The sequence below is a fragment of the Trachurus trachurus genome (genome assembly GCF_905171665.1).
Source record: "Trachurus trachurus genome assembly, chromosome: 5".
NCBI classification, from domain to species: domain Eukaryota; kingdom Metazoa; phylum Chordata; class Actinopteri; order Carangiformes; family Carangidae; genus Trachurus; species Trachurus trachurus.
This window is the reverse complement of record NC_139896.1, coordinates 8,238,219-8,262,018: the sequence shown is the minus strand read 5'-3', so window position 1 is coordinate 8,262,018 and position 23,800 is coordinate 8,238,219. Positions and strand designations below refer to the sequence as shown.

General features: G+C 41.1%; 1 protein-coding gene across 5 annotated transcripts in view; it reads left to right on the top strand.

Annotated features, from left to right (window-relative positions):
* The first annotated feature begins 1,289 nt into the window (after positions 1-1,289).
* The window catches only part of LOC310986540 (histone deacetylase 7-like), a 42,052-nt gene continuing 19,541 nt past the window's right edge, over positions 1,290-23,800 (top strand). For 2 of the 5 annotated variants that reach the window (XM_083972484.1, XM_083972482.1), the window contains exons 1-8: positions 1,290-1,515; positions 19,016-19,200; positions 19,766-19,853; positions 20,369-20,483; positions 20,638-20,717; positions 21,672-21,785; positions 22,050-22,147; positions 22,691-22,789. In XM_083972484.1, the coding sequence (XP_083828610.1) occupies positions 1,497-1,515; positions 19,016-19,200; positions 19,766-19,853; positions 20,369-20,483; positions 20,638-20,717; positions 21,672-21,785; positions 22,050-22,147; positions 22,691-22,789 (798 nt within the window). In that variant the 5' untranslated portion in view covers positions 1,290-1,496. Of the gene's footprint in view, positions 1,516-8,979; positions 9,354-19,015; positions 19,228-19,765; positions 19,854-20,368; positions 20,484-20,637; positions 20,718-21,671; positions 21,786-22,049; positions 22,148-22,690; positions 22,790-23,800 lie in introns of those variants that run through there. The other 3 variants (XM_083972483.1, XM_083972481.1, XM_083972485.1) reach the window with 2 other exon arrangements.

The window sequence follows — 23,800 nt, the reverse complement described above, 5'->3', positions numbered from 1 at the left end:
GTGGCAAAACTATGAGAAAAACCACACGCAGTAACACGTCTTTTCCGCTCTGTTTCCGGGGAACGTTTACCAGAATTACTGTACATAAAAAAAAAGAAAAAAAGAAATTGATGTCATGCGTTTATAACCTGCATTTCCTTTCCTGGCTTCTCACATTTACATGCAAGCCAGGAATGACTATGGCAGTTTATCAAGAATCTTTTCTTTGCCGAGATAAGATCACATTGAAATAAACTTAGTGTAATTAGTTAAGAGCACACAACACTGTCGAGCTGTTCTCCCCCTAAATCACCAACATCCTGGCTGTTTTCTCCCTTGTTAATATCACTCAGGCTGAAACGTAATTGCAGTGGTGAGATATGTCGCCTCGTGTAAGTAATCACACTGAATGCTCCATTTGTGTTTACACAGGAGTACGAGGAGCTCGACTGGGTCAGGGTTTGAAAAAAAAAAAAAAAAGAAGTGCTACCACTGCTGCATACTATAGTTATCTGCCTTTGATAAGCAACATGAGTAAACTGGGGTAAAAACAGGATTTTATATCTAATGCACGTGATGCATGTTTGCTGTATGTTTGCACCTCCTCCAATTATATAAGTTTATGCAACTGGATGCTTATGTTTGGGCTGTATGGATTATGATAGCTACTTGTGACATAAAAAGAGTGTAAATTGTTGGATATAATGTGGTAAATAGCTAGAATAATCTTAAAAAAGAAACACTAAATAGTCATAAGTGTGTTTTTAAAAGCCATTTGTATCAAAACAGCACACATAGTATACATTTCATTTTTATCTGCAGTGATATTTAACAAGTAAAGTTTGACAGTGCTGTAACATAATGTGCCTTTTAAGACTTGAATACTTGATGCTTGATTCTTATTTTTGGGCCCCGTGTACTTTGTGCATCCTAAAGCAACACTTCCTGCTATTGTCTGTCAGACACAAGCAGCAACACAATCTGTCGCCCTCTCCTTCTCTACAACACACACACACACACATACACGCATGCATGCAAACACACACACACACATCCCTCCCTCCCTTCCCTCCCCGGAGGTTCTGGTGCAGGGGCAGCACTGACAAAAAAAAAAGTTACAGTGGGATGATAGGGCAGAGCAACTGTGTCTTGTCTGAAAAAGAGAGAGAGAGCAAGACACAGAGACAGAGAGAGAGAGAGAGAGAGAGAGAGAGAGAGAGAGAGAGAGAGAGAGAGAGTGAGAGAGAGAGAGTGAGCTCACATGAGAGGAAGTGCAACACAGTAAAAGTCAGGGGGAGCCCGTTGTGTCAAGCAGTTGACTGTGACTTTCTCTGTCAGTGCACAGCCGGGCTCCAGCGTTGCAGCACCACTCCCCTGTCAAAGCAAAAAAAAAAGGATCTATCTTCTTTCTTCCCCCCCGAGCCTCCTCTCCGTGGGCCGGTCCGACCGACTGACTGCTGCTGCCTCGTCTGTGATTGAGTGGACTGCTGTGGGAGCACAGTGGGACCTCTCACTGGATGTCAGCACCCAGAGCTGGTAAGGAGATATAACATGTTTTGCTATTTGCATTCATATGTACTGTAGTAATGTAGTGTGTAACAGCTGCATGAGAAAAAAGGGGGAAAAAGTGATATTAGTAGTAGTATATCACTAGTGGGGGAATATGTCATTCTTTTATTTAATGTCGTCGTCTTCCAGCTGCAAGATGTTCACACAGTTTTGCTTAGATTTAAAAGATTTTCGGTCCAGTTGTTGTTTGGTTTTATCTGAGTCTTGTGCTCGCTATGTGCTCTCACTCTCACTTATACCGGCAGTCAGATAGTCCAGCTTTTGGTTTGGCTTCAGCTGTGAGAGGCTTAAGGTTTGTTCTGGACTCTGAGTAACAACAGCTACACTTTGTTATCAGTGCAAATGCTGCAAAATCGTGCAGACATACAAATGTGCAGGAATGTTTAGAGGAAAACTGTGGTCAGCAACAACTTTTTTTTTTTTTTTTTTTTGGTTTTTATTTGTTTGGTTTTGGAAGTATTGTTTCTCAGGACAGGGAAGGGGAGAAAATTGGAAACAGACCCACCCACCCTGGAGAGCTAGTCTGTCCACGAGAAAATAGAGGGCAAGGAATGAGGAGACACACACACACACACACATACACACAACAACAGTCCTTCACTGCAACGCTGAAGGAGGAGACGAGCACAGAGAGACAGAGATGAGAAAGGGAAAGTGTTCATCGAAAGGACAAGAGAGACAGTTTGGTCAGAAACAATCAAGCTGCTGTGCTGTCACAACACACAACAACATGCAAAAACCGAGTCTTAACAGTACTTGAGTTGTCAATGTCTTATCTCCAACCAGCCTCACACATCACATCACATCTCCACTTCCACAAGCTTAAAGAAATGCATCATCAAAGAGAGATGGTAAAAAAAAGAAAGAAAAAGGTTAGCAGAGTCCATTGTACAGCAGGTTTAGCTTTTCACCTCCTCCTTCCTTGTTTTTGTGCACTGTACATAAATCTTGCTGCATAAGATGAAATGCTGGCCTCAGCCTTTGGTTGCTCTCTTGCCCAAAACAGTAAACTTTCGCTCTATTTTTACTCTCCCATGCTGCTCCATTTTTAGAGACTTGTCTACGTGGTTTGTCGGGGCAATAAATCAGACTTTTTACTGCTCGGTGTCCTCTCAGAGAAAATAATGGGGGTATAATTATGACATCCAAGGTTTCATTTAGTTGTCCTTATCTGTGCTGTGATGAACACAAGTGTGTGTTTTAGGGAGTTTAGCACTGATAAAAAAAATAAATTGAAAAAAAAACGTAGCTGGTAAAGAGCTAAAAGAATACAAGACGCCACCCTGTCCAAGCTCTCAGGAATTCTTCAGTATAACTTCTACATTACCTGAAAAATAAACTGAAATGTTTCTCAATTCAACAAGTTAAATTAGTCTGATCTCAAAATCGGGGGGAAAAAAGTGAGAGTATTAACCAAATGCACCTTTTGTCTTGTGGTGTGTTTGTCAGAACTAGAGCACAAATCTTTAGTCTTTTGATAGAAAAAAGTGAAAGTTTTGATATTTAATCACTGTTGAGCTAGTATGCAACCATTTTAAGCAAAACAATACTGGTTCCAGTATGTAAAATGCAAAGAATTTCTGGTTTTCTCAAATATATCTTTGAATAAGTTGAATATAGTGTCATCTTGTGGACAGAGTGGCAGGAACCACCAGGAATATTAAACAACGTGATTATAACAATCACTATTAGTTGTCATATTTAGTTTGATTATATGGGACAACAAATAAATGTCATAGACAACGCAGTCAATCAGTCTGGGTAGTCAACATCTATAACTGAGTCATCAAACTTTTGAGTTTGTTTGGTTTGTAAAGGTCAAAGGGCAGAAGGGTTAAGAGGCCACAGGAGGCTGGAAGTGGCCCTCAGGGGACCGAACTCTCCCTCGTCTCTGATGAGATGGAGTCAGCCACAGCACAGAGTGTCTAAATCGAGCCGTGTGGGTGTCGAATGAGGGAACAGAGGGAAAATAAAGTCATGTGTTTCAATTTCAAATCTGCAGCACTCGTCTAGTGTAGGCGACATATTCCAACCCTCTCTAAAAAAGAAAAAAAAATGTCAAGGTCCTCCATGAAGAATTGAGTAAAGCTCCATCAACAATGATTCGCTGAGAGGCGTTTCCTTCTCTACTAAGTGTCAGTCCAATCAAAACTTAAATGCATCTTTGTTTTCAATTATCAAAATGACTTTTGGAGTTGCACTGGTCCGTTACATTTTCCAAGTTGCTGAAGGACAGACAGTGCAGTGACTTGGCTGAAGTTAGAGAGTGAAGCCAAAAAGTGTCGGTGATTCAAAACAGATCACCTCTCATCAAGTCCGCTGAGACTCCTTCATGACGGCAGGAGGTCAAGCGAGCGCTGTGGATGGATGATGAAGACGAGTGTTTGATACTAAAGAGTGTCTTCCACCTGAGCAGGCTGTTTGTGTTTAGAAACCATTAAATCAATAGACAGCAGTCATTTCCCTGAGCACCACCCCCTTGTGGAAAAGTATCTTTACTGCAACAATCTGCAGCAACTTTATTTGAATGATAATGTACTGTCATGGGGCAGTTTAATTGTAAAGGGGAAATACTGCCAAAGGGATTGTAACAGAGGAAGCTGTTTAAGTAGATACTGTCAGAAAATACTGTCTGCAGATGGAAACCACTGTCCACAGGAAATATGATGATGTGCTTTTGGTAAAAAGTTTTCACCTTTTTTTCACACATTACAATCCAGGCCATAAAATGAGTTTGAGTGCGGAAGTTATATCAGATATGCACTGCTTTTCCCATTATGTTTACCTCTTGGACATTCAACCCTATCAAAGCGTCTACTTTGTTTATAGTCTAGTGAAAAGCAGGCATCATAAGACTTTTACCAAAAGGGCGTTAAGTTCACATCTTCCTCTGTGAAATCAAGTACCTCACAGGTTTGTTCGGTTTGACATGTATAGTCGTTTTCAAAGACACGTCGCAAACCTTCTCAAAGAGGTACACACTGTTCTGAACTCTGTTTTGACATTTTTCCACACGTGTGCACACAGGAGTGTGAAGGCGTCGTAAAGCAACACTTTCCAGCATCACAGTCAGTTTCCAGAGAAACTAGGCGAGTGTTAAGTGCTATCTCTCCCCTCTCTGTGGGCTGACTTTGCTTTGCTGTTGGGAATGGAAAGGCTTTAGAGGCTACCCACTGCTGCGAGCAGCCTCCAGCGACTCCTCGGTTCAAAGTCACCACACAGCTGCTATAGCTACAGCTACTATACTTGAACACGTGCATTGGCCTTTATCATAAAGAGTTTGTGAGAAATGAAAGAAGTCTGCCTCTCTGCAGCTACTTCTTTTTTTTTTATTTGAGTTTTGACTTGTGGTTTTAAATGAGTGAATGAATGAAGGAGTTGTGATTTAAAGCCCTGTTAAGACGTTACTTATAGTAGCAAAACCGTAAACACAACATTAATGTATTAACATTTTCTTTGTTATTGCTGCTGAGTGGATTTATCATTGCTTTTTTAACAAAAGCAATAAGAAGCAATAGACATACTGTAGATGGAGAGGGAGCAGCTGAGGAGCTGAACTGATTCTCCTCTCCGAGTTCATCACATGACCCATTTCACAGATCACAGTATTTTGATCCGTTTCAGTAAGAAAATTTTGATTAGTGCAGCTGATTCGATTAGTTCACTTCTACTATTCCCACTACTAATTATGCTTCCACTGTGTACACACCACAGCTCTGTTGGTCCCAGAGACGTCCTGGTGCATCTGTTGTGTTTCTCTTCCCTTCTTTTCTTGCTGAAGAGATTTGTGAATGGAAAAAAGGGATCCAGAATCATAATCACATTTGTAATTCTCAATCCGCAATATATCTTTATTTGACTTGGCAAGAAACACAAATAAGAACAAAGAAAGAGTAAGAGAGATAGAGTTGCCTGTGTTGTGTGTATCCGAGTTTGGTTCTGTGTGATCGTCAGTGCATATCTGTGTGTGGGTGTGTGCGTGTCTGTCTGTGTGTGTGTACGTACGGTAGGATGACCCCCTAGATAGCACAAAAACAAATTCTTTGTTTGTCGACCCCCAGCCCCCCCCCCCCCCCCCCCCCCCCCCCGCTACCAGGAAATCTGTCTGACTGATAACTACACACGGTCTTGCAGTTCACAATACTGTAGCAATGCCTGTGATATTACACATTACACATTATCCACATCAAACTGTCAATAACAGAGAGAACAATCACACATGCACCACATGCAGCTACAAAAGCCGCTCCCGGGGCCGTTTTTGTTTTCGTGAGTGTGTGAGTGTGTGAGTCTGTGCAGCTCTGGAGGCACGCCACTGTTGGCTTTTGCCTGATTGTGCATCTTAATTATTCCTGTCCCGGGCCTTTTCCACTCTCTAATCACTTTCTCACTCCTCCTATCTTTCCTTGGCTCCCTTACTTTTCTTTCATTCTTCTTGGCAATCTGCCCTGCAAGTGCTGCTCCCTCCATCACCGTATTGCCTGACTGCATTCCTCTCATTCCTACTGGCTTCCTGTGACTGGAAGAGGAGTGAGCCCTACTGGCCACAAAACTCCACCTTGGAGTCCTACCCATGTATGCCATATGTGTCTTTCCAGTTCTTCACTGTTCTGGCTTCTTTTTTTTATTTAAGTGTTTGAAAAATCTCTGTGAAGTGCGTCTCACTCATACACTCATGCAAACAGGTCATCTGACAGACACACCTACCTACGTACACACAAATCACATGCTACACAGCGGCGACACTGCCCTTTCAGTGTGACATCAGAGCCAGTGTAGCAATGGTGTGAGGGGGAGAGATAAGAAGGGAGAGCTCTATATTGACACCGGATGATGACGTGCTTGAGGGAAACACAAACATCCATCTGGTCTTCATCAGTCCAGCTAATAAACTGGCCAATAGCGTCATTGTATTACACAGTGTTTTCAATTTCATGGAAATTTAGTATCTGACATGTTTTATATGACGTGGTTTACGGGGATAATGACATGGGGGATATTGACTCATGAAATTACTTGCAGAGCCCACACCAAATCAGTAAATAAACCAAAAAAAAAAAGTGATATATGATGCCAGAAACGTAAACAGTTGATAAAATGAGCTAAATATAGGGAAATTATAACTAAGGAAGAAACCACCACCACCACCAGGCTCTGGCCACATCTGCAAATAGAGGAAGGTCTGTCCCGAGCATGTGCTGTTTCAAAATTGGAAGAGCTGCTATGAAATTCAATTTGCTTGTACGTATCTCAAATTATTCAGAGCACAGTCAGCCCCGTGACTGGGGGATGGACTGTCAAGCCGTGGCCAGGAGCACAGAGGAAAAGACAAACTGTTGTTGAAATTAGACTGAGTGTTATTGATGGTTATTTTTTTAACTCTAAGTTTTTTTCTTTAAAAAAGAAATCCCCTTAGGTTCATCATTTAACTGAACAACAGAAAACATTGACTCATAGGAGCAGGACCGATCGGGGTCACATGAAATAAAAGTCTGGTTAAGCTCAAAATCTTTGAGTTCTTGTTTTGATCAGATTGCTTTATCTTGATTGACCCAATGATGAGGACTTCTATGTTAGCAAAGAGTGGATTTAACCTGAGGCAGGATAAAAAGACAGTGAAAGTTCAAGCACAGTTAGAGCAGACAGCACTGTAGGCTACTGTACAAATACTCTCAGTTGGCTTGGATTAACATGTGTACAGGACAAGACAAGACTAGACTAGACCAGTCCACAGGCTTCACACTGGCACAAAACAAGCTACATGTTCGCTTGGCAGTGTTAAGTATCTAATAAAACTGGACTTACCCTACAAATCACTATTCTCCATAAACTCAAAGGAGTATTTATGACCTCGTATGCAAATATATCACTTGTCCACATGCTTTGAACTGTCACTAAACACATGAAATATCAAATATAGAGAAAGTAAAACTCAAAAGATTACTTCTGCGTTAATCTTAGAAACATCTCCCAATAAATTAGAATGACACACTACAGTGACAACACTAAATCCTGCGTATTCCTGCCTCTAGGTTGTTAACCTTTCCACCTCTGCCCAAACATAAACTTTCATCTTAATCTTAACCTTAGCCTAATTTTTTCCCAATGTTTGATTATAAATGCTTGTTAAATGAACAGTATGTGATTTCATCCACTAGAGTGTTAATCAAAACAATAACAAAAGATGTGTTTTGATGATGGCGTAAAAAGAGCATGGAATCATGGGTATTGTTGTCACCATCATAACCTATGAAAATTGTTTTCAAATAACGACCAAAAACAGTTTATGTTTTGTACATATTTTACTTGACGATGAAATAGCAGCATGAAACAAAAAGATAAAATAAAATAATGGATTTCTCTAGATTTTTAAATAAATTATTTTTAAAAAAGGAGGAAAAACACCTGCACACTGTCTACACTTGCAACATTATTATATTAAACAACATTTCGGTCTTGGACCTTCCTCAGGTAGATGCAGAGAGAGCAAATAAAACTCATCTAAGGCAGAGATCACAATCACAAAGCATTTATTTAAAGGGACAGTGTGTAATATTTGTCAAGGTTTATTGGCAAAATCTGAATATAGTACTACCTGAATATATTTGTATAAGTGTATAATTGCTATAAAATCTGTTTGGTTTTCATAGCCTTAGGCCCATACTCCTTTTAAGGGTCTTGCTTAGAGAGTGTCGCATCTTGCGTCGCCAGAGTTTCATAATAGAATTATTTAATAGATAAATAAAATCGGAACGCTAGATGTCAGTGTTTTCCCCTTATTTTACACAGTGGACCTTTAAAAATTTTGAGATAGCTAATGCACAAACACAACTTAAAAGGATAGCTAGCTATATAGCTACCTATAGCCTATAACATTACCCCACCTTTTTTTTCTTTTCTCTTTTTGTCATTTTGATGTGTTCAAGTTACATATTCTTACTTTAAGTTTTGTGTCCACAAAGGTTGTTCTGGGTCCAAGCCAGTGTGTGAGCATGACCCATGTTGTTCAATTGTGTTCAAAAACATAGGCTACAAACAAGCAAAACAGTGCAAAAAAAAAATGTTAGCGTGTGTGTGGATGGGGGATGTCCTTTTTGTCCCCAGGTCCCCATATAGCCTAACCGTGGTAAAAAACCAAAGGTCCCCACAACCGCAGTAATACCTGGAACAAACACACACTCACTCACTCACTCACACACACACACACACACACACACACACACACACACACACACACACACACACACACACACACACACACACTCAGAGCATCCTCCTCTGTACCCGGCGGAGTGCAGCAGATGGAGCCCTCACACTAGCAGCACACACACACATACACACACGGATGAAAGTGAGACTCCCAGCAGATTTATCAGCAGTTTCACCACCACCACTCGGTGAGGAGGAGAGCCGCCTTCAGACGAAAAGAGAGACGGGCTTTTTTTGTGTGTGTGTCAGAAAACTAAACTATTACCGTAACTTAACGTTCGTGGAACTTCGGGGCTGCGCGTGTGTTCTGTATGGAACTCTGTGACAGCGGCGCGTGCTGCTGACCGTTGGATTCGAAACGGTTGTGTTGTTACGGTAACTGGAAAGAGAAAGAGACAGAGGAGAAGAGGAGGAGGTTCAGGTTGAGGTTGGCACCATGAGAGGAACAGCAGGCGGCTTCTGGACCAAGTTTTCATCCGACCGACCGACCTCTCTTTTGTCTGACTCGCTGATTGTTTGTTGTTTCTTCAAAACTGACCGTCCGTCCGTCGAATGAAAGTGAAAATCCGTCGCTTTTGACCCAAAACAAAACAAAGGTAGGCGATTTTATTTAGCTAACGTTTAACTTAACTGTTTACGTCGCTGTTTACGTTCACTGTTTAAAACGTAAGTTAGCAAACATTTTGACAACATCTTAGCTCAGAAGTTGTGTCTTGACTCCTGCTTTTTTTTTATAAATTCATGTCATGGAAATGCTTAAAACTTTATTTTGGTGCATATAAATGTGAGCTAAAATGTCACCTGTCTGCCATGATGAACACTGCTACAACTAATGTTGTGAAGCTGAGCAGGTGTAAAGTAAAAGTCTGACGTTGTCAATGTTGTTTTTCATTTAGAAAATCAATTAGCCTACCTATATTCATTTACAAATCAGAGTAAAGAGTAGGCTATGTTGTGAGGTCCAGTGTCAGATGTACGTTCACTGTTTAAAACGTAACACCTTTACAACATCTTCTTGACTCAGAAGTTGTGTCTTGACTGCTGCCTTTTTATAAATTCACGTCATGGAAATGCTTAAAACTTTATTTTGGTGCATATAAATGTGAGCTAAAATGTCACCTGTCTGCCATGATGAACGCTGCTACTAATACAACTAATGTTGTGAAGCTGAGCAGGCATAAAGTAAAGACTGACATTGTCAATGTTGTTTTTCATTTAGAAAAAATAATTAGCCTACCTATATTCATTTACAAATCAGAGTAACGTTAAAGAGTATGCTATGAGGTCCAGTGTCAGATGCTCAGGTGTGAGTGGTAAATACCTAATTACCTGTCTGAACTAATTGACTGTGTAACTCAAGGTGCCCTGGTTAATTATACTAATCTGACAGGGGTGAGGACTATTTTAAGGTGATTAAATAGGGCCGAATAATGGTGTAATTATAGCATTAAGGCCTCATTGTGAGAGAAAAGTGTAAAGTTTCCTGCTAAATGTATTTCTGCCCATAACGTCATTGAAAAGTTTGACTCATTCACTGCTAGGCAACAAATGCTTGGTTGTGCGATAGCCCCGTGGGGTGGGCAGCTGTGTTTGAGTGTGTGTGTATGTATGTATGTATGTATGTATGTATGTGTGTGTGTTGTATTATGACAGAAGTTGTAAAAATTGTTAGATCCCACCCGAGCCCCCTTAGAAAATGAAAACACACACATTATATGCACAACTTGCCCAAACACACACACACATGCAGCAGCCAGCCATGCGTGGAATAATGTTCTCATGTGTCCAGGTTCCCTCACTGGACAGGATGAGGTCATAGCCTCGGTGCTGTTGTGGGGATACAGTTACATTAGTTTCATATGGGCCGTGCCAAAGGAATCGACACCACCTACACTCCTCTGCCCCCTTTCTCTCGCCGTTTACATCGCTCCCTCGCTGCTTCATCATGTTTTCCCCCTCATCATCATCTCAGATAACCAGCAGCAGCAGAGATCATTATTGCTTTGAATAGGTAAATGTCGACCCACTGTGCATGCATGACTGTCTGTACAGGATGGAAATACTGAATCCAGGGGCTGTGTGTGTGTGTTTACAAAAGAGTATCAGTGTATTAGGGCTTTGATCATAACAACCAACCAACTTCATGTTACACGATCAGTGTCGTCTTACCTGAACTGTTCCGATCACAAAGGCCCCTTTGCTGCACAAGTTGTGACAGCCCGTGGGTTCGGCTTTGTCACAGTCATCAACAATGATCGCGGGCCTCACATGGCTTCAGATGAAACCTAGCCACCGTCATCATGGAGAGCAAACAAATTCCTTTTTATTTGTTTTTGTTTTTCCACATTCTTAAACATAAGACATAGGCTATCAGCTTTTTCATCCTACAGCTGGCATCAGCGAGTTGTGTGCTCCGCCTCTGACCTTATTGGTTGTAAAAGGTAATTGGTGCAACAGTTTGCAATTCATATAATTTGTATCAGAGATAAATGTGCTGGGATTGCGGTTGCCAGCCTCCAGGGGTTTTTTGTTGTTGTTTTTTTCACATGCCCTCGAGGTTGCTGAGTTTCATTTTGCATACGGCAATGCATATCAACCTCATAGAAATTCAGTGATTTAAAACATACACAGATGAATGTGTTAACTTTTCTTTGTCCTTGGGGTTGAATTATTAGGATTCAATATGCCCAAAATTGGAAATCATGAAAGCTTATCTGCATTGGATCCTGCTTTTTTTTTAAATATTAGTCTCATAGTTTGTAAATATAAGTGCAATAAGAATTCACTAAATCTTTTATTTCTTAAATAAGCCATTCATCATTTTGTATATCAACTTTCAAATAGGGCAGACCCGTCAATTATAACTCAAAAGAGCCCAAGGTGATTTTCAATTATACTGACTTTGAAAAATTAGTTAAATATCAGTTGATTTTAATTCTAGATTGATTTATATGGATTGATTGATTAATTAATTGTGAAAAATGTGGAAAAATACCACAACCTTCAACTTTGTTGTCACTGATAAATTGCGCAAAATCCAAAGAAGACCAAGAGTCATAGTTAGGAAGATGTGCTGGAGTTGAGTTGGTTATTAAAAAAGCTTCTCAGTTGATTTTCCGTTGAACATCTAAGCAATTGATCAATTTATGTTTTCAGCTGTAGATGGGAAATCCGTTCACAGTGTATTTTTAAGTTCAGGAGATTGTTTTGTTTTCACTTTGCAAACCTCATGGATGACTAAGATGAGCAGTAAGGGATCTTCCGCAACCGGTGAATCAATCACTTATCGTTCCCTGTGTTGAGAAATAATGACAGCGCATGTGTTGGATTAACTTCTTTTTGTGACACTTCTCTTGACCTCAAATTGGCCCTTTATGTAAATAAGAACCACAACTAAGAGACTAGGGGACATATTTAGTGATCAGGTCTTCACCAGGTATCCATTTTGGGTGGCCGTCTGGTTGTGAGAGTGAATATCAACCTTTTCCCAAGGAAGATAACCTTTAAAAGTCCCCAGTGTTTTCCCAGTGTCAGCCACAGCAGTGCACTGACAATAGGGACAGTGTTCTGGACCAGCCAGCGCTCCAGATCACATTTCCTGTTCCTGATTCAAGATCAACTCAGCTGACTACTGATACACTTTACTCCTCAAAATCGCAGCAACAGGACCATTACTCCGCTGCTCGTGTATCATGTGAGCGTAAGTGTGTGTGTGTGCGTGTGTGTGTGTAAGAGAGAGAGGACAGAAAGATGGAGAGTATTAGGGAAATCAAGAAAGTTCAAACAAAGACAGTAACTTTTTTATCAAAACCAGCAGTAAAAGCAGACTAGAGCCACAAGACAGTAACCTTATTCTTACTGACTGCAGGGTGTATTTGAAACAAAGAAGCTCCTCTGTGTACATAGCCTTCTAACCTAGTGTGCAATAACAGACTGTGATACACACAATATACAGACACACATGGACGACTTATAGTAGGAAGTGGGCATGAGAACCTGTTCTCTCAGTCAAATCACTCCTGTGCCGGCCGTTGGGTTTTACATGTAAAAAAATAAATACACGGTCATATGTTTTTCTTTCTGTGGGCGTGTGAGGGCCACATTTCCTCAACAACAGCATCTGTTAATGTCAGGATGATCACAGTGCAGAGGTGGATGTTTTGTGGGTTGAGATGAGCTGTGCAGACCACTGACCCGGATCGGTGCAATGCTCAGATGATCGGTCGCTGTTTTCTTTTGAAGTATAAAAAGGAAGTAAGCCGGCGTTCCCGTCAGGTCAAATTGTAACTGATGTCTTGATTTGCATAATTGAGGTTCAAGTTAATTTGTGTGTGTCTGTGTGTGTGTTTGATATTTCTAAATTAAGGGGCGTATTAGTGCTAATATTCTGTATTACTTCCCTCCATTGTGAACGAGAAGCACCTGCCATATCACGAAAGAAGGAATCATTGTCAACTCTCAACAGCGGTAACACATGTTGCAGAAGTTCTCAGGCAAGAACCAAGTTTCAGTCTCATGCCAACCTTATGACTGCACCCTGGGCCAAATTTTGGTTCCCCCTCCAAAAAAAAAAAAAAAAAAAAATTGACCTCCTGAGACCCAAAGGAGAAATAATGAAACAATTTCAACAATTGTGAGTCTGTTTTGGCTGTGAGAAATCAATCTGGTGGATCTCACTGAAGAGCATGCCGGCTTGTGACACTCTTTCTCATATACACACAACTCTACAGTGAGCTGGCGACCCCTCACCTTTTTCCCGAGCCGCCTCAGGGAACTGAAGATCAAGAGAAGTCTCATAAGGGTCTGACCTCTGATCTTTTGGTTTAAGAGAGCAGTAGGGACAGTACAAAACAGTACTGATGACTAGGAGCGAAAGAAAGAAAAGACTACACAAAAGAGGAATCTGCGTATCTGCTTGTGCTTTTTTTTCCTGCTGACAGTCAAGTATAGGAATGTAGTAGTCTTATGTCGTGGCATAATAACTTGTTACTTCATATGCCTTGGGGGGGAAAAGGAAATGAGCTGTTCGGTATGCTTCATACACTTGAACTGCGAGGGTAAACATGTGCCAAACATCTGACAATGATAGATTGGGCAGTGTTTATTTTTAGATCTACAAGAATTGGTTGATTAATTAGTAAGTGAATCAACAAAGTGAATCCGTTTTAAGTATTTTTTTAATGATCAAATGATCTGATCAATCATTTTCAAAGTGTAAAATCCGGTCCGTCTCTGGTTCCAGCCTCACTAATAGGAGGATTTACTGTTTCTCTCTGTTTTCTGATAGTTGTAAACTGAGAAGATTTAGGTTAAGGGCGGTTGCTTGGACAAAATAATCGTCTTGGGCTCTGGAAAACTCCCGTAGATATTTTGACATTACATTTAACAACCATTACAAAAGAAAACAGCCTAACAAATAAGCATTTTTCAGAATAACTTTGCTGCAGCCCTGGTACACTACATTTCATAAAGTAGACCTCAGTGAAACTGCAATTATTGTCAAAATATGTGCTAATACTGGTGTAAACCAGTATCTTCCAGTATCAGCACTCCACTCAATGTGGTTGGTCGTAGGGAACTTATTTTCTATTCTCATCCTTGTGCAGGAAACCTGATGTATATGAGGTTGAAGTTATTGACAACCACTTGCACACACGCCACACGCATGCAGAGACATGTGTGCGCAATTGGTAAAGCTATTAATACACTTACAAGCACAAACACACACATGCCACACACTCATCAAAACACGTGGTTTTTTGCGCTATTAATATGTAGAAGAAACGGCAACGGACAAACTTCAGTGTCCAGTCGCATGTGTGCAGCATGATTACATACAATAACACAAGTGTTGACTGGCAGGTGACACTAAAAATAAATGGCCTCGGTTACATACACCGAAACTTGCACAAAGAGCCACAGTGATCCTTCAGCAGAAACAAATGGGCACTATTAATACACTGGCACCGACACACACACAGACACACACACGACGAGCCCTGATGCTCTGATGCATGTGTACACACAGCGATCAACTGTTGCACAAGCAGATCCTACTTATGCAAACACAAAAACCTGCTATGTACACTCAAAAGAAACAACTGCAAGCTATTAATATCTTGGCGTGTTTAGGATGGACACATACAAGCGCACACACATGCACACATTGATGCACACAGTCAGTCACTCAGAGATTGATACTCCAGCTGCTCGGAAGCAGAGGGACAGAATGTCCCCAGCAGCTGTGGATTCCTATAAACGTAAGGACGGGGGTAGGGACAGAGGAAAGGACGGACAGAGCGATAGGTGGTGGGCAGTACGGCGGAGACAAAAGTTGTTTTTGTACGTGAGAATGCATTCAGTAACACACATTTGAACCAGGAACCAATTTGCGTGCTTGATATTGTTCTAGAAACAATGTTAATCTTATTTGTTTATATCTCAGATGACATTTCATCCCTGAGTTCTTGTTTTTTTTTTTTCTCTCTGTAACCAGGCACCGACCTCAAGCCCGCTGCCTGTCTTTATGTATACAAATAGTAACTAGCATTTAACCTGATGTGTGACTTCCCAGACTTAACTCCATTCAATACCACTGTGTGTGTGTGGAGTTCGCTCCAGCCCCACAATAAACAAAAGCACATTTTAGGGCCACACTGTGGATATAAATACTTTGCTGAAGGACATCTGTAACCCTCTCAAGCTGCAAAAATGAACCAGTGAAGCCATTCAACCAAAATAGCAGCTTCTGCTTGCCTAAATGAACCAAGAGGATGTTATGGTGCAGGCTAACTTTAGAAACAGGAAGTCACTGTTTCTGTGTGAGTGTGAGTGTCTGTGTGTGCACAGCAGTAAAGCCTATGCATGTGTGCAGGTGCGTGTGTGTGTACATGTATTGTGTGTGTGTGTGTGTGTTGTGTGTATGCATGTGTTAGTGCTTCGGTGTGTTGCTGCAGAGAGGGCCCACAGAATGAGGATGATGGTTGTGAAACGAATATGCTATTACAGAAACCAGAAGTTTGTCTCCTGCCTATTTTTAGCAGCACAACGCACAAATGAGAGACAGAGAAGCACGCACACAGATCTTATCTATATACACTTCTCTAATTTTTCAAATGTTCCAGATTTTATCTCATGAATAGTGTTTCTTTTCCATTTTAAAATATGTATCTTGTATTTTTAGCACACAGTTGATGAATAGCCGGCCCATGCTGAGCACTTACAATTGCGCTACTCTTTTGGAATTTAATGCTGAATAAAGTGTGTGTACGTGTAAGTCTTCTGCTCCTGTGGCGAGCTCTTGGTAATATGATAGAAAGTAATCAGCAGCCTTTTGAAACCCTTTAGGGTCTAGGTGGAAGGAGGAAACCTTAACTGTTTAGTTGGCTCTTTGGAAGCACAATGCAGTGACTGAGCTGGTTTTGTGTCCAGTCATATAATGAGTCACCTGCTGAGTTTGCCTCAAGTCACAGGTTCAGTGTCGGTAAAACTCAACCAAACATATAATTAGCTTCTTCTTTTTTTTTCTCTTTAAAATTGTAGAAAGATGGAGAAATTCAGTGGGTGTTAGGTCAGGTGTCCTTAATGTCACATTGTTTAAAATGAGTCGACTTCAGTTTCATGTTGATGCAGTCTGGTGCTCAACAATATTTTCAGGGTAAAAATACACCACAGGTGTTTCTTTTCTGTTTAGAATAGGAGTGAGACTGACTTCCTGATCATTTCCTCTCTCTCAGGGGAGCTCACTTGTTCGGTAATAATGTGTATATGTGTGTATGTGTGTGTGTGTTACTCAGTAGAGTGTATGCAGATTATTTGAGTCCCCACCACCACCACCACCGCTGCTACCACCACCATCCTGCTCTTCTAGTGATTGTCTGATTTCCTTTGCAAAAGCACACTGACATTCTTCAATAATATACTGTTCTGCTGCCTCTGGTACTTCCTGTTTTTTTTTTTCAGCCACTTAAAAAAAGTTTTAAAAGTTTAAAGAAACAAACCCTGGAAGCAGAGGTATAAATCATCTGAAAGTCTGAGTCTCTGACATACAGTTTGGCCTGACATCTGTTGGTCTGTGGGTTAGCTGGTCAGGTAGGATTCCTGCCTTGAAGAATGTAAAACAGCGGTGTACTGTAATGCTAACAATAGACTTATCATCTCTGGCTGTGATGAGCTGTGATGAGTTGTGCAAACAATGATAGTCAGAATTTTAGTTCTCACAAAAAACCTATGTAAATGTGTCTGCCACTTGCTCCGTTTCACAGAAAACATGAAAACGCAACACTTATGAGCAGATGGTGTTATTATTATTATTATTATGAACTCTTATCAAGCAGGGCAGCAGGTTTAAATATACTTGACCTAAACTGCATTATCTTTTATTCCGGTCATTATTAACTTCAGCACTTCTTGTTTTGTTCGGTTGCATGTAAGTCTCAATTGACCTGCAGTAATGAGAGCATGGAAGTGTTTTCCTCTTAGACAGACATTATTGTTTCTCTCTATGAGTCAGTCTTGCTGTTGGGAACGAGGGCCAAACAGCGCTGCCTGGGTCTGTAAGGCTAACTGTCTGGCTCAGGCAGGAGGGAAGTTTTGTGGCATTTGGGTGCAGCCTTTATGTGGAGGTTTGTTTTTGGGCTGTTTTGTTGCACTGCTGAAAATTTGATCTGATAGTCTCTTCGACTTATAAAAGTGTTGCAGGCTTCATTTAAGACTATTTTTTGCTGAAGCTTCTGTTAGACATTGGTGACTTAACCTCTAGAAACACCCTCCGCTTGACTTATCTGTGTGTTTTTGGATTCTGCTTTCTGTGCGCTTTACCTGTATTGATGTAGTTGGTTTGATAGTGTAATCTATTATTTGTTAACTTGTAGATAACTCCCAAAGCAAGTGAATAATTGTAATCCAAGTAGAGTTAGGTATGTAAAATACTGCGGTGTATGTGTGTGTGAGAGGTAATGTTTTCACTGCAGAGTTGTTACTGCGATACAGTGCTGTCCACAACAACAGGGTATGCCAGTAAAGAAATGTCCTCTTACAGGAATTATGTGAGTAATGTTGAGTAATATTCTGGGTTGCAGTCACTCAGGCGTATGAATTCAGTAAATTTCCACATCCTTCCCTCCCTCCTTTCCTCCCTCCCGCTGTCCCTTTTACCCCAGAGGGAGCAAGGTGTCTCCTTCCGTACTTTATCTGTCTGTGCCTTTGTATCAGTACCAAAACATTCCTCACCATCTTTATTGGTTTCATGTGTCAAGTGACGTGTGAGCTGCCATATGTTTTTGCCTTGTTGATGTGACGCATCATAAAAGTTGAAAATAACTTAAAGTTGTTTCCTAAGTCACCAGTCGGCGTGTTACCATCAGGACCCCATTGTGCCATTCACGCTATAGTTAAATCAATTGCGATGAAAAAAGTGGGGTTACTCTGACATATTTACAATGGGCCGCTGGATTGCATGAATGGATCAAAACCTTTTCTCACTCCCCTGCACCTATAAAAAGACATCTGTCTTTAGTTAAGCTTGGTCCACTTGTCTGACTTGTGCTAAATTTAGCTTTTTATTTCTTTCATTTCAGTAAAAACCTGGAAGGTGGATGACAGATTGATGTACCTGACCCAAATGCCTTGACCACACAATGTTCAGATCCGACAAATCCGTGCTTTTTTTTTTTTGCTTCTTTTTTTTTCATTCTTTTGTGCCCCTCCAACCCCAACATACACAAACACCCCTCTCCTTTTCTTTGCTGAATGCAGTGTTGGACAATGGCCAGTTCACTTGAGGCAGGAAGACTTGAATGAAATGAAATATGACTGGTGAATGTGCAGAGTTCAAGTACAAGTACACATCTGGGCACATACTTATGCCAAATAAACTGAGTGCACTCTTGATCGTGTTTATGTAAAGTATAAACAGTAAATGACGCTCAAATTGTTCTCTGAGTTTTTGTGAATATCAGTTAAAAACATTCTTCCTCCGGCGACCTTTTGTCTTACACACTCAACATAAAATATTTGCTCTATTCTTGGTGCTCCTCATTTATGATGGTGATCTGTCTGCGCAGCATGGAGGGCACTTATAAAAAACAAAAAAGGTCAAATGTAGGCTATGATTTATGCAATAACAGATCCTCTAGAGAAACAAACTCATTGTTCACCTCCAAAATAATTCCCTCATGACCAGGATAAACATGGACAAGTGTTATTATCCTCCATTCACAAATAATGTGTTATTCTCTCTTTATCCCTCTCTCTGCAGTGGATGTGATCATCAACAGTCGGCTTTCATTATCCAAAAGTGGGGAGCAGCCCATGGACCTAAGTGTCACTCAGAGGTTGTTGCATCCAGGCCCAGATTCGGCCATGCTGGCCCCCCGCCCTCCTTTCTTCCTGGGACCCCTCCCTGCTCAGCATTGCCCCCAGTTTTCCCAGCAGGGATTGCAGGTGAGGAAAAACATCTGTATCAGTAGAGTAAGTATCAGCAGGGCCCTCCTCATCTCTCAGCGTCACCAAAACTAAAAAATCAGCTCCTTAATGTTTCTTCTCAGAAGCCTGGGAGTACACCCCATGAATTTTAAGCCTTGTGTCTCACCACATCCTGCAGCATTAGCACATCTGCATCTACATTTTATTTAGTGTACAGGACGTCCTACCACAGCAACCACTGGGACAAGCCAATTGCCTTTGCCACACACTGTCACCCAGGTTAAATGCTTGGCAGAAATGAGTAAGAAGTAGGTCAGGTTACTATAAACAAACAAGCTTCTCAGCATTTGATTCTGAGTGATGTGTGCCATGGATGAACCGATTAATGCTGCAACTGAAAGATGCCTTTGTCAAGATAAAGGCTTTTATCAATATGCAAATCCTGTGGCTAGATTCAGTAATAGACATATTTATCAGCGACTAAATGTGGCAATGTTGCTTTTTCTGTATAAATCTTACATGTACAGATAAAGCAGATGAGGCTGCACAGTGTTAACATGTCTTCATGTTTTCCTTCCTGCAGTATAACACTGAACAAAGGCAAAGAGAGATGGAGGAGGAGAAAAGAGAGGAGCTGCAACAGCTGATACGCAAGAATAAAAACGAGCAGAGTGAGTATCACACTTATCGGGCATACTGTACCGTATCAGACTGTAATGTCTTTTCATAGGTTCCCTGAAAGACCATAAGGTTGTTGACGTGGTTTTGATATGAGTCACAGCACACGGTACGTTTCAATGAAGAAGGAGGGGATTTCCAACAGTGCGGTGATGTATTCTCAGATTCCAAGGAAATTTCTCCTCATATCAAACCAAAGTCAAACAAACACTTGTTTCAGGAAACACTTTGTGCTGTTTTTAAATTTTTTTTCACATAGAGGAAATGAAGAGAACAGAGAGTTGAACTTGACAAATGTCTTTGGGCTGTAGTTTTGAAGTCTCTTGACTGCTTATTGATACAACAAGAGCTTAGAGTCCAAAGTGGGGGGAAAAGAAACTGTTCAGATTTCAACATCAACACATTTTATCTGTATTTTTATATTATCAACCCCACCCTTGGCTGCAGGACTATCAGCTGCAAGGCCGTGCATGATCCAATTCATTGTCTTATTTTTATTGACTAACAGGTGCTGTAGCCAGTCCCCTGGTAAGGCAGAAACTCCGGGAACATATAATAATGAAGAACCATCCGACCCATGATAGGGTTACTCCCAACCACACCAGTCCTTCACCAGGATACAGGTGAGATGCACAAACATGCACAAATGTCAAAATTTGTGTTTATAACCATTCATTTATTCATGATAATCCATGACTCTTTTTCAGATTTTAATTATTCAAATACAATGCAAATACAAATCTCCTCATTCCCATTCATATTGTTTTGGTTACTAAGGCTACCAGTTCCAGACATGTCACCCAAGGCCCAGCCTTCACCCTGCGACCAGCGTAAGGACCTCGCCCTGCGCAGGACAGGTGAGATGCCTCCAGCTGTTTGTGTCTGTGATGGGGTTTCCCAACCTGAGGTGTGAAAGCTGCTGTTGAAGGTCACCGGTGATTTTCCACTTCACGTTCTGCTCTTCTTCTGGTGCGCTTTGTGAAATCTGAGTCTGACTCAGTCATCTGACTACATATCTCGGTGTCTCGGCAAACTGTACAGTACATATTGCATTATGCATTCTGGGCTAGAGAGAATGGGAAAGATGAGGATAGAGTGAACTTTCACAGTGTAGAGCTCTTTCTAGTGAGACTAAAGAAAGTCATAAAGCAACAGGCCTGCAGGGCCAGAGAGAGACCGAACGGCGATAAAAACAATAGCAACAGTGAGACACAAAGACCGAAACAGTTACATAACATCTACATAGGTATGTGTAAAATGAACTGCGTGAGAGTCTCGAGCAGGTCTCCCTCACCGTGTGAATGAGAGTGGGAGTGGTTTCGTCTCTTCAAGTACACCAACCATTCAAAAAGCTGCTATTTATTTGCATTGCCACAGAACCCTTAGGTGCCAGCGTGCACACACACACACACACACACCCTCCAGTGTTGTTTTTGGCTCGGTGACAATACATAGCTGCCTTTTATCTGCTCTCAGCAGGCCACTGATTGATTGTTTTGTTTGAGCTTATTGGAGCCTGACCAATGTAAACATGGAACTTTTTCATGCTATTGACCAGGACTGAGGCATTTGCTCGGTTCAGCTGTGCTGCATATTGCTTTAACTTTGTTTTGTTATGAAAATGAGTGCATCAGTATCACCGCACTGTATTCCTGCTCACGCACTCTGTAAGATGTTATTGTCATCAAGTGACATATAAATATACAGTACAGTACATGTGTTTCCATATGGATCCAAAGGGATAATTATGTCTCTCTATGTATGTATGTGCCTCTTTGTGTATTAATTTGTGTGTATTTGTGTGTGTGCAGTCTCCGAGCCCACACTGAAGTGGAAGTTAAAGAAGCTGATCAGTACAAGGCCAAACCCACTGCAGCGTAAGATCAGTGCCCCTCCTGCTGTCAAGCACAGGACAGAAACTCTGGGTAACTCAAATCGCTCTCATCATTTTATTCTTCGGTTTTATTTGCACTGAGTTCATTTCATACTTCATTTTAACAGCATGACAGATTTGAAACGTGTTTTTAGAAACACACATCATGTGATCCCAACACATTCTGTACCTTCACAGTTTGATTAATTAATTTTTCACTTTGTTACAGTATGTGCATCATTTTTTTCTGTATAAACGCATCTCTGTCGTTGGCTGTCATGAGTTTATGGATGTCTCTCTCCGTGCTGTCATCCAGACTCCTCCCCCAGCAGCAGCAGCAACCCAGCATCAGGGTGCAGCTCGCCCAACGACAGCCTCCATTCAGACAATGGGGCCCTTCCTGTGGCTCATGAGGTCAGTGTTTCTTTTATTTTAAAAATTATAGCTTTCTCATCCACACCGGCATCTGGCATCACAGCTGCACAGGTTAAGGTTCGGTGCTTAAAACACGCATCACATCAACAGTACACATGATGCCAGAAGTCTTTGAAATTCATCTACAGGGATCTCTATTTGATCTTCTCTTGGATTAATTCATGAAGTATTTCCTAGAAAGACTTTACTTTCTGTTTGTTTGTTTTAACAACTTATAGCCAAACTTACAGTTGAAATGACAACACAGAGTTGTGCAATGCTTATCACTTGAAAATGAGTCTTTCAGGTGATTGTACAACCACTAACAACTTGGATGTTAACTTGTTCATACAGAATAGTAATTTTATCATGGAAAGATTTTTATTTACACATTACCACATTTTCCTGGTTAACATCTTATTAACATTATAAAATTTTCTTTTCGAAAGTCGATTTAATTTGATGTTTATGTTCAAAATGGATCTGATCATTTGTTTTGTCTGTAGAGAAAACCAGAGTAATGACAGTTTTAATCTCATTCAGGCCCAGAGGTTGCTGCTGAAGGACGGTAATTTGGCCCATTTCACGTTGCCTCCCAGCCCCACTGCCATGCCCAACATCACCGCTGGACTCCCAGCTCAGGTGAGCAATGGTTTCTTTAAAGGGATGGTTCAACATTTTGGCAAATTGGCCCATTGCCATAATCCCTATAGTTTTAGGAGTAGGTTCGTTACCTTTAATTGTCAGTGCAAGCTATTTTTAGAACGGTGGAGCAGAGCCGCGAGCTGCTCAGAGCTACGCTACGGAGGCTCATGGGATTTCTCGGTTTCCCTCATCAAACTCATCAAATACACAATCCAACAACTCCAAAACACTCTGGTGGACAAGTTGTGACCTGCACATTCACCACGCTATGAGATAATAACAGAACGTTACGAGACAGAGTCGTTTTCAAGGTAAATACAGAGACTGCTTGTCGATAAACTGCCCCCGACGCGAATGCGCATCAGTGGTTTTGCATGTATTTACCTCTAAAACAACTCTGTCTCTTTACGTTCTGTTATTATCTCATAGTGTGGTGAATGTGCAGGTCACAACTTGTCCACCAGAGCGTTTTTGAGTCGTTGGAGTGTGTATTTGATGAGTTTCATGAGGGAAACCAAGAAATCCCATGAGCCTCCGTAGCGTAGCTCTGAGCAGCTCACAGCTCTGCTACACTTACACAGCTTGCACCGACAATTAAAGGTAACAAACCTTCTCCTAAAACTATAGAGATTATGGCAATGGGCTAATTTGCCAAAATGTTGAACTATCCCTTTAAGGGTTCCCCTCAGAGTCACTATTTAAATTGTTGAGGGTTCATCTGCCAAGAAAAGCTCAAACTAACCTCATGAATCATGCATCAATTTAAATACATTTTCAGATGACAACGATATGCAGATAGATTCATACCACCAGAGTGTATCTGAGACTGAGGGTTTATAGATAGAGCCTGTACACTAGGACACTTATAGAAACATGTGGTGTATTCACGCTTTCACTTCCCTCTTGATTTCTGTGGTGCTTTCGTGTCTTTTGAATTAGTCATGATGAGTCTCTCTGTACATTATGAGCCGCCCATTAAGCCCTCGCCCTGTGGACTAATTCCACATA